Source organism: Hipposideros armiger, unplaced genomic scaffold, assembly GCF_001890085.2.
Source record: "Hipposideros armiger isolate ML-2016 unplaced genomic scaffold, ASM189008v1 scaffold_301, whole genome shotgun sequence".
NCBI lineage: Eukaryota > Metazoa > Chordata > Mammalia > Chiroptera > Hipposideridae > Hipposideros > Hipposideros armiger.
In genome coordinates, this window is record NW_017731651.1 from 553,726 (window position 1) to 567,549 (window position 13,824).

The window sequence follows — 13,824 nt, forward strand, 5'->3', positions numbered from 1 at the left end:
AGCGAGCTCTTAACCAACTGAGCCACTCGGCCGGCCCTAATATCCTCTTTACTTTTAAATGCATTTAAAACTTTTCATAATTAAAAATAAAAGGGAACATATCAAAAAGTATACGCTAACAAATATAAAGTGAAGAGACTAAAAATAACTGGGAGATATAATAAGGAAATAATAATAGTATTTATTAAGCATGCATCAAGAGATGAGCATGAGTCTAAGCACTTTACATGCATTAACTTTTCCCTTGCAACAACCCTATAAAAATAGGAACTGTTAATATTCCATTTTATAGATGAGAAAACTGAGACATAAATTAAGTAATTGCCTATGGTTCTGTAAGTGGTGAGTAGCAGGGCCAGTATTCAAACCCAGGCAAACTGTCTCTAGAACCCCATTCTTAAGCATTAGGTTTTAGTCCCTGGAAGGAGATTATGTATTTTTAGACAAATCGTTCTCCAAACATTTCCCAAGGTTTATTCAAAACTACTTAAGCCAAAAGTTTTTTTGAATAAGTTATTTTATACTGAGTCAGAATTTGACACCTTTCGTATCAAATAAATGAAAAAAATCTCTCTTCTTACTAATGATAATCTAGTTTCAGGCCAAAAACAATCAAAATTTCCATAGCTTCTCTTTCCACAGAACGCACAGGAATGAGAAATTCGTAAAAATGACATAGCATTCCTTATTCAGTTTTAAGGAATGTGATGGTGACCTCAAACCAAAGGATCTCAAAGCTAAGAATTGTTTTGATTTGTTATTTTGTTTGAATAGGATTCAGCCTTTGACCAAAACTTTCATTCCTTTTAGTAGGTAGTTATGAACTGCAGAGCTTGATATACCCCTGTGATTCTTTTTTGACAGGTCTAGTTCTCTGTGGACAGGCTGCCGGGGGAAGGTAGCTTCAAACAGTCCCTTTTTACTATCAAACCAAAAGTAAAATCCCTGTGGAGTCTGTAGTATCATTCTTATTTTGTTCTGGGGACTTGGCAAATTCCACTGAATGACACAATGTAGCCTTTAAGATTAAGTTTTTTCCACTGGGTATTGAGATTACTCAGGATCATGAGTTGGCTCTTTAGAGTTAATCTGAAAACATCCTAAATCAAAAACAATGTTACAATTTACTTCTAGATCAATTTGTGTACACATAATATCTGACTGGATTCAACAACACACTGCAGGTCTCTTCTATTTAGTTTCCAACTCTGGCCTCACAAGTCTCTAAAACTGCTCAAAGTTTTAGGTTTAAATTTGTGAACAAGTTAGTATGTCATACGTTCCAAAACAATGAAACAGTAGTACAATTTTATGTTCTAAATTTTTTTTAAGATGATGTCATTTTCTCTCAGTTGAGTGAAGCAAAGTTATCTTTGGACTACTATATTTAAGAAAGAAAAAAAAATCCCAGATCAGTTTAGAATGCTTACCATAAGAATCAGGATCATAAGCTAGCCAGCTCTCTTCCTTTACTACTGCCCTGTGCTTCCTTCTTTTAATCTCAAATTTGCCAGTTTCAGGTTTTAAATTTCTTTCCAATTTTTGGAATTCCGGAGTATAGTAAAAATGCACTTAATCTAATTATGTAAGAGTTATGCTTTCAACCGAATCAATAATCCTCTCTCTCTACACCTACACCTCAGAGAGAAGCTTCTGATCATCTTAGCCTGTTCTCACGGGGAAGGCCCTTACCTTTTAATCTCTTATATTTCCCTTCTCCAGCCCACCTCAAGTTCTTCAGGTCTCTAAACATGGATAGGAAACTGTACACCGCGGTCTGTGTGCAGACAATCCACAGTTTTACAAGAGGGAGGAGGGAGGACAACTGTAGTTTCTGTCGTCCTCCAATGATAGCCAACATTGTGGGGGCTGCTTTGGTCCCAGAAACACACCAGACCGCGAAAACGCCTTCAAGAGATCATCTACAGTCTATTTTCTCAGCTACAAAACTGAGACTCTTAAGGACTATCATCCTAAAAGTATCATTTTAAATAATATTTTCCCTAAATGTATCACGCCTTAGGCTTCCTCATACTGTAACATACGTAATAGATGTTTTACTTCATTCTCACAACCTTGTGAGCGCTCCTTCAATCGATCCCATTCATTGACTTATTTTAGCAGAAGAACAGGGGCCACAGGTTCAGATAGCCCTGGTTTCAATCCTGGCTCTATCACTTACTTGCTCCGTAATCTTAGACAAGTAACTTAATTAAGACAAAGCCATACCTTTCCCATTTGTTCATGGGGATAACATCACTGGACTGAGAACATTAAAAGTGGGAAAAACTTAAAAAAAAAAAATTTAGCACCTGTAATATTATCTAATAAATATTAATGCCTTTCCTTCCTCCTCATAGAAAAGGCTAAAATTGTCACATATTCTGTTTAAAATTACTCAATAAGAGCAAGTACCATAACAGTCCTTTGTTAACTGTTTTATAACTGTTCCCTAACCCTAAACTTGCTTCTCATTCATGAAAAAAATTCATCCTCCCAAACCCTAAAATGATTAACTTTTACATTATCATTTTCTCAATTAAAAAAGTAATTTAAAAGGCTTTTTGAAAGTTGAAATAAATTTATACTTACTATTTCTCTCACTAAAACTCTTACCCTAAAAGATAGAAATTTTTTTATAGCAGTTAGACTGCTTTTCCAGAAATGTAACCTTGTTTAAACTGACTGATCTGATTGTTAATCTCTTACCCAAGGCTTGATGATAATCAATGTTCTTTTAGGTTCTTGTTTCTGAATAGGGATCATACTAGCAATTCTATCATAATCTGACACAAGAGGCCAAAAGCCTTCCATTTTCAACTCTAGAAGTCCACTTAAACATTCAGTTATCAGTTAAGCCTAATTGTATACCTGCCACTCCATGAGCCAGGCAAGACAGCACTTATCAAAAGCGTTCCTTTAAGTTTTTAGGTAGATTATTAAGGGGAAGAGAAAATAGTTAGGAAATATTTGGTGTAAACAAACAGATTTCTTTACTGCAGGAGCTGTCCGAGCTTTTACTATGCTACTACGCACTGTGACTAAAGGGGGGGGAGTGAGGGAGCCCAGGGGCTGCATCGCTTTCCACTTATTTGACTTCAGAACTATTTTCTGGAGCTTCCCCATTGAGCAAATGTTCCTTGAAACATACTTTGGAAAATGCTCATCTAGCTTTTCAACTGGTCTGTACAAAAGACAATGTGGATTGGGGACATCTTCCTCAGGAAAGACTACAGCAAAGAATTCTTTTCATTTCTCTATCTTGGGATTCCTTAGTACACTTTTTGCCATGGAAACTTTATGCACTTTTTTCTTCAGTGTTACAGTTGATTGCACATGGCAAAACTGACATACAAAAGACAGCAATTCAACAATTCCAGTCAGACATCTTATCTTCCGACATAAGAGCCTTGCTATTATAAGCTTCTCTATGGTATAAAGTTCATCATAAAATAAATTTGTATTTAATCCCATAGATTTTCTAGGTTTCAGAGAATAGCACAGAGCATAGTCAAAGTAGGGAGAAATTGTGCAGCCTTCTGAAACAAAGAACACTGGGTGGATCCAAGATATCATACAAAGTATTTCCAGTGCAAAGGGTTCAGAACATTGTACAGTAAGAACCCCACAAAACAAAGATTTTGTAAGAATTCATTTAAACATTCAACATACATTCTTCAAGCACCTTAACAAAGAAGAAAAAGACAATGGTTCCGGTCCTCAAGAATGTGCACTCTGATACTTTTAGATGACCTGATACCTCAATAAAGTTAAGAGCTGGCTAGGAATATTCTAAATCATTACCAATTATTTATTTATCATAAACTTTATCATGTAAATCTTTATAAGGTTTCAATACCATATCCATCTACATTTCCAACAATGTCAACTCCTAGTGAACTATATTAATCTTCTTTAACTTAAGGATCCCGCAAAATGTAGACGAATTTTATCTTAGCTGTTGAAATTCATCTCAAAAGTCACTGCTTTCATTTCGGACACAAAAAGGTTTCACACTTGGTTCTCCAACAACCTTCCTTTTCATTTATTTTGTGACCTTAAATAAGCCATGCCTCAGTTTCCTATTTATAAACTCAAGACACTAGCCTAGAATACTGGAATGATACATCACAGACAAGAATTTTCCAATTCTTTTAGTGTGACAGATCCCCAAATTCTCAGTTGTAAAGGGGTATGAAAGGACTACAGCATTCTAAGTAAGTTTCAAAATCAGGAACTTAACAACTTAAAACGGCTTCAAACTATTTTTCAGTCTTCTTATTCTTTAATATATTTTAGCAAAATATACTTATCTCGAGTTTTGCATTTTCCCTTACTATTTATTGAAAATCAGAAAAACAAATCAACACACACACACCTGAGAGCTATGGTCCCTGCTGGTGTGCATTTCCACATCAAACATAATTTGTCCATCTTCTTGTGGGGAAGGGCTGGAAGAGAAGGAATTTAGCCATTAGTTTTAATTTTCCTTTTGTCAAATAAATTAGCTTTTACAGGAAATTAGAAAACTAAAAGCTACAGTCGTATGGCTTTGAAAAAGTAGCAAATCAGAAACTATATCATTTCCTCATGCAAGAAAAAGTGAAATTGAGCACTCTCATTCCCAAAATGTTCAGGAATTTTTCAGTGGTGAAAAAATTCCTTCACAATGATAATTTTACAAAAGAAATGTTATCTAAAGACACAAGACTGTCAGATCTTCTTATTTTTACTTTTTTTTTTCAATAATGTAAAACAATCTTCAAATTCAGAAACCCTATTTGGGGTTCTCTGTCTCAAAGTTCTTTCATCATTAAATGATTCATCACCAGCAGTTCTCGAAGGGTGAAAGCAGTTTTCAAAGACTCATTCAAAGGGTCTTCAAGGTTAAAACTGTTTTCATAATGCTATTAGGATTCATTTGCCTTTTTCATTCTCATTCTCTCATGAGTGTACACTGAAATTTTCCAGAGGCTCCATATGTTATATTACAATAGATCGAATGCAAAAGCAGATGAGAACCCAGCTATTTTCTATTAAGCCAGATATTAGAGATTTGCAAAAATGTAAACCAAGGTCACTAGTCTTGTTAATTTGGGGGAGTTATGGAAAATCGTTTTATTTTTTGTTTTTAAAAAGTTAGTTATATTAAAATGTAATGGGTTTACTATTATTGAATGAATACACATTTTACAATTTTCTCAGTTTTAATTTCTAATATGGTAAAAACCAAAATATATAACCCAAATAAACAAAAGACCTTTGGGATCCCTAATAATCTGTAGGAGTGTAAAGGAGCACAAAGACCAAAAAGTGTGAGAACCACTATTCTTCTTATTTCAGAAATATTTGCTCTGAGATCTTGCGAAGTGAATTAGATAAGCTTATATATATATGAATATATAACCTTTAATGAAAAATACAAGAGATATGGGCCGGCCGAGTGGCTCAGCTGGTTAAGAGCTCGCTTGGGAGCACCAGCTGTGAGCAGCAGGGTTGCGGTTCGGATCCCACATTGAGGGCCAGTGACGCTCGCCCTCTACAGCTAAGATGATGAACAACAGCTCAACCTGGAGCTGGGCTGCTGTGAGTCGCCGGTGACGGTGTAGGCTGCAGGAGGGCTGCAGTGGGCTGCCGTGAGCTACATGAGTGGCTGGCAGCCAGTGTGAGCAGCTGGTAGTCGGTGTGAGCTACCGGGAGCCGCTGTGAGCAGCCGACCAATGACCGGTGACCAATTGCCTCATCCGGGAAGAGCACAATGATCATACCAACATAGGCCAGTGAAGCAACATCCTCCACAACTAGACTGAAGAACAAAACAGCAATTTGTCTACCTGTCTGTTCCCCTTTCCCGATTCCCCAACGCTGTTACCCGCCCAATTCCCCAATAAAATCTTAAAAAAAAAAAAATACAAGAGATAGTCCCAGAACTACAAAAATTTACAGATAAATTTTTAGACAAAAACACATGATCACGAACTGCGCTTGATACAGTAGAGGAATACAATGTGCTAAGTTCTATTCTCAGCTTTATCAATGATTCCTTGTGTAACCACAGCAAGTCTCTAGGTTGTTCACTATACACCCCGCCGCCCAGAATCTAAATTCAAGTAGGGATGAAAAACGCTCCAGACTTAACTTGCTCCAAGGAATAGATATGAACTATTAAGAGTTATCAAGGGCATGAGTACAATGGTAACATATAGAGATGTCGGTGAAACTGGCTCAAAGATAAGTAAGATCACCAGAAAAGTATCAGACTGATTCAGCCTAGGAGTCCCAGACTACTGCAATTGACACAGGAGATTCTTAAATGAGGACAGGAGAAGAGAAAAGCTGGTTCTATATCAAACATGTTAATGTATTTAGAAAATGTTTATCTTGAATTAGAAATCTCAGGCTATAGCACGGAACCAAGTAGAACAAGGCACTCTCGCTGTCCTCAGTTTACGGTCATTATGCTCAGAGCACTGTTGGGTTCACAGCCAGAGATCAAGTTAAGGGCCAGCTTTCATAGTCATGACCGGGTCAAGGCAGCACTCGAGGGCGGCGAGAATCCGACAGAAACACTGCTCTGCTTCTATCCTCTTTTTTTCCACTGGTGCCCATCTCACTCGGAAAAACACTAAACATTTCCCTGGAAACTGTTTACTACTGCTAACAATTTGGAATGCATCAGAGCTTCAACCCTGGCTCGTGTTAGGAGCGGCTGGGGAGCCTTTAAAACATCCTCCTGCTTCTACCCCAGCCCTGACAACAGAAGGAGACTCTTCAGGGCTGGTGTCTGCATGCTGGTATTTTTAAAAGCTCCCTGGGTGAATCTAGTGTGTAGGTTGAAAACTCCTACAACAGGGTGGAACGCAAAGCAAAACACACTGAGGTTATCTGCTAACAACCACCACAGTGACAAAAATATATCTGTGGAATCATTTTTAAATGGAAAGTACACACAAATTAGGTTTGGGACCATATCCAACAATTCTAAAACTTTTCTACCTACAAGCAACACCCCTCAACAACTTCAAATATAGAGATGCATGGCAATTCAAACGACATGAATTTGGAAGACACTTCTAAATGTTAAAATGTGTTGTATCCCAGGAGAGTACCAGAGCTAGAGCTCTAGGCCTCCTCTGAAAGACGACCCGTGACCCAGAGCCTGAAGGTACACAGGCCGAGGGACTGGAAAGTGTTCAAAAGCATTTGCTATACCGCCCTTCACATCTTTAGAGACACAACGTAAACACGGTCACCAGAAGGTGAATTCATATTCAATCCCAAGGAAAACTGCAACCATAAATGAAATAAGAGAACCCAAAAGGCAAGCTGGTGACTTTTTCTCTGCTCCATGATAGCACCACGTAACAACAGGTTAAGGGACACAGAGGCGCCAATGATCAATGGTCACGTATACTTGGATGTATAGGAAAAGCCTTATCAACTGGCCCACAATGAGCACAAAACTTCAGAGACCCATCGATGCACTGATATTTTATTTTGTGCCCTTTTATTGCGCTTCGCTTTACTGCATGTCACAGATGTTGCATTTTTTTAATACATTAAGGCAAGAGACCCTCCACCAGCAAAAAAGGTTGTAACTCACTTTATTGCTTTGTTGTGGTGATCTGGAACCAAGCCCAAAGTATCTCTGAGGTCTGCCTGTATCAATATAACCTTCATTCTGAAAGACAGACTAATGCTGTAGCTACTGGAATCCAGAGCAAGCTGCTCAGAAGAGAGCCATCTGTTCTGCTGCTGCTTCTGCCTAGAGCTATCCCCGGGTTTTAAGGAGCATAGGGACAAGTCAGAGATGCGACGGGATGGCGGGGGTGCACAGTGCAGGCAAACAAGTCCTCTGCTGCCTTGGTAACATCAGTGGGTCGTTAAGACACACAGGCATTTAACTCTGTTTCTCCTTTTACATTTTTTCTGATAATAATATGTACAATATATACAATTTTTACAAAATACAAAAATATTCAAAAGAAAAACCTGTAATTCCACCCCCTCATCGCTGTTTCCATTTTTAAATGTTTCCTGAATCTTTTTCCTGTGCATTTGCATTTTCTACAGGGCAGATATCAGTTAACTCTTAATTAACCAGAAGTTCATCCAGCACCCCATCATGCCATTAGTATGGAGGTAAGTGGTCTCAGCATTGTTAAATATACCACTATCATTTAATACCTAGGCCCTCTGGAAAAACAAAGACACTTATACTGAAAAATAAACTACCGTATTTCCCCATGTATACGACGAACCTTTTTTCAAAAAATTTGGGGTCTAAAAACTGGGTGCGTCTTATACAGTGGTTGTAGATTTCAAATGCCATAGATGGAACTGAGGACGAGGCAATATAAGAAGACTGATTCGTCATCAGACACAGATGAGGACAAGCTAATGGTTGGGAGTTTTGACAGTGATGAGGAGTTGTATGAATTTTATGATGAATAAAACTTGAGTTTAATAACTTTATGTAATACCTTTTTTTTCAAATTTCGGGCCCCAAAATTAAGGTGCGTCTTATACATGGGAGCATCTTAAACATGGGGAAATACGGTGATAGCTCGGTTTCGTTATACTCATACATATCTCTATATTCTCATTCTTTCACCATAAGCAGCCCTTAATCAGTGGAATTAGTTTTCTGAACTCAAATATACAAAAATGAGGTCTGAAATAAAACTTGCTCTGAGAAAACAGAATGGCCTTCAAATTAAGTATCTTTACAGACCTTGGTTGGTGTTTCCACCCTGTAAACACTGCTGTAATTTGAATCAACTTGCAGTTCCTATGACACAAACATTTGCTGAGTGTCTACTACGTGCCAGCCCCGTTACTGGGAGGACAAAGCAGATGAAACACGATCCCTGCCTTTTGAAGCCTCACCATCTAGACATGGGAGGACAGATATACACAGAGATAACCATATTCGAAGAAAATGTGATCTGTGAAACAGGCACAAAGGAAAATGGAAGAATGTTAGACTAATTCTGTACGTAAACATTTATGCCACTGACTTTTAAACCGATAAGCATCTAAAAATGATACAATCTGGTAAGGACACTGATTTAACCTGGGGAAAAACAATGGACACTCAAGTACTTCCGTCAACTGTCCGATTTAAATACACATGCTGAAATAAATCCGGAATCCTATTTTGTTAAATGAAGATGTAAGCCATTTATTTTTTCCTAATGGGAGTTCACTTTGTAACCATCTCTTTCCTGAATTCTACCAAAACATGGCTCTCCCTTACCTGTCACAGTGAGAGCTGCCTCTTGAACTACTCTGTCCAGATTCATGTTGTGCATCCAAGAGGATCTTCTCCATGTCTCCGTTGTGGATGGAGGATGAGGAAGGGACGTGTTCCAGACCCCCATTTTTCCCACTGCCATTATCATTGCCATTGGTGCTGTTCATGGGTAGCTCCACCCAGGAACCTGTTGGACAAGTCAGATAACTCACATTAACCACAGCAGAACTGAAATCTGTCATGAGCACACAGATGTGAATACGGTGAATTCAGATAAGAAGTCTGACTCACCTAAAACCCAATGCAGAAAATATTCTGAAGAAAATAAGCAAGGAGCAATAAAAGTCTAAAAATCGATATAATTCTGTTTCTGAAGTAGCTTACACAATCAACCAATTTAGAAGAAGCTGGAACTCTAAAACTATTATCTTAGAAAACGTACATTTCAGCCAATTTTCTCTCTGGTTAAAGCTTAGCTGATATACAATAAACACTTTACTAAAAGCTTTTAGGTTGCTTTTCAAAAAATAAATAGCTACTTTATTTCTAGACAGGCTCCTTACCTTCAATATTTTAGTTATATATGCTTTTTTCATAGTCTACCCCAGCTATTTAGTTGTATCCTCTCCACAAAATACATAACCATGACTTAAAAACTTCATAAAGGTCATCTAAATAAATTAACAACTAAGTCCTAATTAGTACAAATAATTGAGAAGCTCCTAGAGAGAGAACTTAAATGCAATAAAAAAATTTTAATCTGTGTACAAATCGAGAACATAAAATACAGCTGGCTCTCAACTAAATCAGGTTGCTAAAAATTCTGAAAACGGTTTTACCTCTATCCCACAAATTGGTTTCTTCCTTTCCTTTATATCTCACTTGTTCTACTGTCCTTTCTTTATGCACTAAACATACCTTGTGAACTTGTCTTTTCTCTCTTCTCTCCCTCAAGTTCCTACTTTCCAGGGTTTTCATGAAGCTTCGTTGGTTTGGGGGGCAGAAATGACTAAGGATCTGCTACAGGCAACACTGACGTTTTCTCAGGGGAACAAAAGGAGTGGAGCCACAGGAAAGAGGCGTGGCTCTGGTAATTTGGCTACGTCTTGAAAATATTTATTGGCTCAACGAGTTTGCCAAACACATTAAGGTACTTTAATTTTAATAAAAGTTGGTGGATAGAGGGTGAGGAAGGGACACATTGGCAGCCAATAAGCCAACTTCACAACAAAAAGAGATAGTAGTGTATTTTCTTTTTTCATAATTTCCATTCTTGACAATAAAATTTGTTTTAGAAAGTACAACTAAGCAGGTTGGTTGGGCCTCTTTTGTGGCTGAACAGTCTTCTATCGGTAAATCAGAATAATCACGAAAACAGGCTCAAACCCTAAAGGCACTCTAAGTGAGGTGATGACTATTCTAGATCCAGAAGTGTGCTCAGCACCATCTGAAGGAAAAGCTCAAAGGCAGACCGGGTTGGAAATCTGACTCCACCCCTTACTATCTATCTGACTTTCTGACCTTGAGTTTCCTCATTTGTAAAACAGATGATAACATAGTACCTACCTTCCAGGGCTGCTATGAGGATTAAATATAGAAACATAGGTAAAGTGCCTAGTAAACAGTAGATGCTCAGTTACACATTACTTAAAAGTTTTTATTCGTAAAGCACTTAAAACAGTGTTTGTTAAATAAAAATGACATTAATCTTTCCTTCCTTTCCCTCTAAGGCAGTCCTGGGGTTGTCACAGTCCCATAAACAGCACCAATTCTTTGGGACTATACTGTCAAACAACAGTTGTATGACATCTCCATGTTCTCATTCTAAATACACACAAAAATGGACACAGACTAGGTAGAACTCAACATGGATCAACAAACTCAACTAACAAAACTAAGACAGACCTAACATTTTTACATATTTTTATTAAGTAAATATTAACTAAATATTTTATTTATATATTAACTAAATATTTGTAGTGCCTCTGGCTTGTATAAGAAATATGCCAAGAGTCCTAAATTTACAGTTCTGCAAAATATTTTAACTGGAAAAAGAGACACACAGAAAGAGAGAGGTATATGATAAACTTTTTTTTCTACTGGCACTGTTTCTTGGATTTTCAAACTGACTTTAAACCAATGGGACCTGTTCTTCTTGTACAGAAGCCCAATGTGTAAAACAAACAAAAACATAAAAGGCCGCAGCTGCTCTGGCAGAAGCAGAACTAAGCAACCAGGAGTTCTGGATGGGTCTCTGTGGAGGCCAATCTTCCCCCAAATACAATTAATGTTTACTTGTAGCTGATCAAAGAGAAAAAGGGGTGGAACAATAGAAGGTTTTCCGGACCTTACCTTTTTGAAGGATTTCCATACCATTTCTACTTCCTGCATTAAAAATCTAGAACTTGAGGAGACATACCTAGGAAAGCTTAGTGAAATGATTTCTGCAATTGCCTCTCAGCACAACTGAAGGCATTTTCTCCCTAAGGCAGATAATATTGTTTTGGCATATATTAGTATTGTGGTTAAGAGCAAGACAGAAGCCAGACTCCCACTCTAACATTTATAGCTCTTACACCCTAAACCAGTTAGTTCCCTCATCTGTAAAATAGGAATAATAACTGTATCTACCTCACAGTTAGGAGGATGCAATGAATATAGCACATAAAAAAATATATGTAAGGCAACTACTAGTACATGGTAAGTGCTATGTGTTAGCTAATATAATTCTACTCTCTTTTTAAAAACATTTCTTATTTACAATGATGTGTTTCTTGAAAACGCAAACATCAGCACATGAAGTAGAAATTAATACCTCTCCTCCCAATCTCACATTCCTATACCAAAGGAAACTGCTTTTAAAACTTTTATATGCAAACTTCTAGAGTTTTTACAAAAATATGGAATCATACTGTATATATCTTTCTGTAAGTAGCATTTCTTACCTAACAACTTGCAGATATCTTTCAACATCAATATATATTGTCTTCATTATTTTAAACAACTGCTTTGCCTCCCATCATAAAGTATACCATACTTTAACCATTATCCAAATGGCAATGGTTAACCATTAACCAAAGTACTATTTCTAATGTTATTAAAATCAAGGCTTCAATGGAGGCAATATGTATTAGGAGCCTTAAAAAGGTAGATTTCCTTTAACTCAATAATTCTCTTCCAGAAATATCATCTATTCATCTATGGAAAAACAGTACTGCAGAGAAAGTGATGTACACAGACATTTGTTAAGAGGCTACGTATCAGCTTTATCTTTTGAGGAAAATGGGGGGGGGGGGAAGCAAACTTATCTTTCTCAATAGATGAACTACAAGTGGCTTTTTCTCATCACCTAGTTCATTCCCGATTTACAGCCTCAGAATTTTTGATGCTCTAACTCTACCAATCCTCGCTAAGTTCCTTTTTACTTGGAAAGGGAACACGGTAAGATATGATTGTGCCGTCCAAGCAATAGAAAGTAGAAAACAATGAGTGAATTCTCTTTCTACTAATCAAGCTTTAAAATTAAAACCTGCAGACTCTATTATATTAAAAGCCTACTTACAAATTGAAAACTGTTCTGTCATGCCAGATTGTACATATACACAGTACAGAAGACATTTTCTAGTTCAAGTCTCTGAGACTCGCTAAGAGATTCGGAGAAGCATTTTCTGCTTTCTCCAACATAGTACATTGTGAAGGTTGGTCCAGTGATTGTGATTATATTCATGACTGTATGCTGTATATAATCTTTATAGTTTTATAATCACCAGTTCAATCCTCTTGCAAGAAGGGGAGTGGAAGAGCTGGGGGTAGGGGAGAGGGAAGAATAAACAGTACAATTTCTCATTTCCCCCAAGTTTTCAAGGCCCAAGCCTAACCCTAACCGGGGTGACACATTTCATCATGTCTTAACTTCTTTCCCTAAAGCCTTTATTTATTTCAAGTACCTCATGCTGGAATCCAGACCAGGAACAGTCACTGAAATTCTTATAAAAAATAAAAATAAATAAAAAGTTGGTCTTTTTGCACAGTACTCAAGACACCAATTACTTATGTAATCAAGATAGTATTATAAGGCAGTGAAGTTTCACATGTCATAGCTTTAAAGGCCTTCTTGTCATACTGAAGAAGCAAGAACATCATGGTAGATGTTTTAAAAAGATTAAAAAAAAAACAAAAAGAAAAAGGCTGTGTTTCCCACGTTAAACAAGAATTATACTGCTACCTTGATTTTCCTTGTATTACCTACTGATTTTTACGACATAAATGTCCTATACAAATATTCTTAAGTAACTTAGTAGTTCTCTTAAGAGTAAAACTAACAACTGAAAGCTGGAAAATATCCTTTTAGCTTTGGAAATAATTCAGATATATTTGTTCACTAATTTGTAATCAAAAAGTGAACAGTTCCAGTATGATGGTAATCAAAAACGTCGGAGAAAGATTTCATTATTCCAGGGGCGGCCGAGTGGCGCGATGGTTAAGAACTCGCTTGAGATGCCAGAGGGCCCCGGTTCGGATCCCACATATGAGGGCCAGTGACACTGTCCTCCACAGCTAAGATGCTG

At 37.3% G+C, this 13,824-nt stretch overlaps 1 protein-coding gene across 2 annotated transcripts in view; it reads right to left on the reverse strand.

Annotated features, from left to right (window-relative positions):
- The window catches only part of BNIP3L (BCL2 interacting protein 3 like), a 22,477-nt gene that overhangs the window by 5,651 nt on the left and 3,002 nt on the right, over nt 1-13,824 (reverse strand). The window contains exons 1-3 of one of the 2 annotated variants that reach the window (XM_019659570.1): nt 10,175-10,281; nt 9,260-9,443; nt 4,379-4,451 (exon numbers count right to left, since the gene is read on the reverse strand). In XM_019659570.1, coding sequence (XP_019515115.1) covers nt 4,379-4,451; nt 9,260-9,423 — 237 coding nt within the window. In that variant the 5' untranslated portion in view covers nt 9,424-9,443; nt 10,175-10,281. Of the gene's footprint in view, nt 1-4,378; nt 4,452-9,259; nt 9,444-10,174; nt 10,282-13,824 lie in introns of those variants that run through there. The other variant, XM_019659569.1, reaches the window with a different exon arrangement.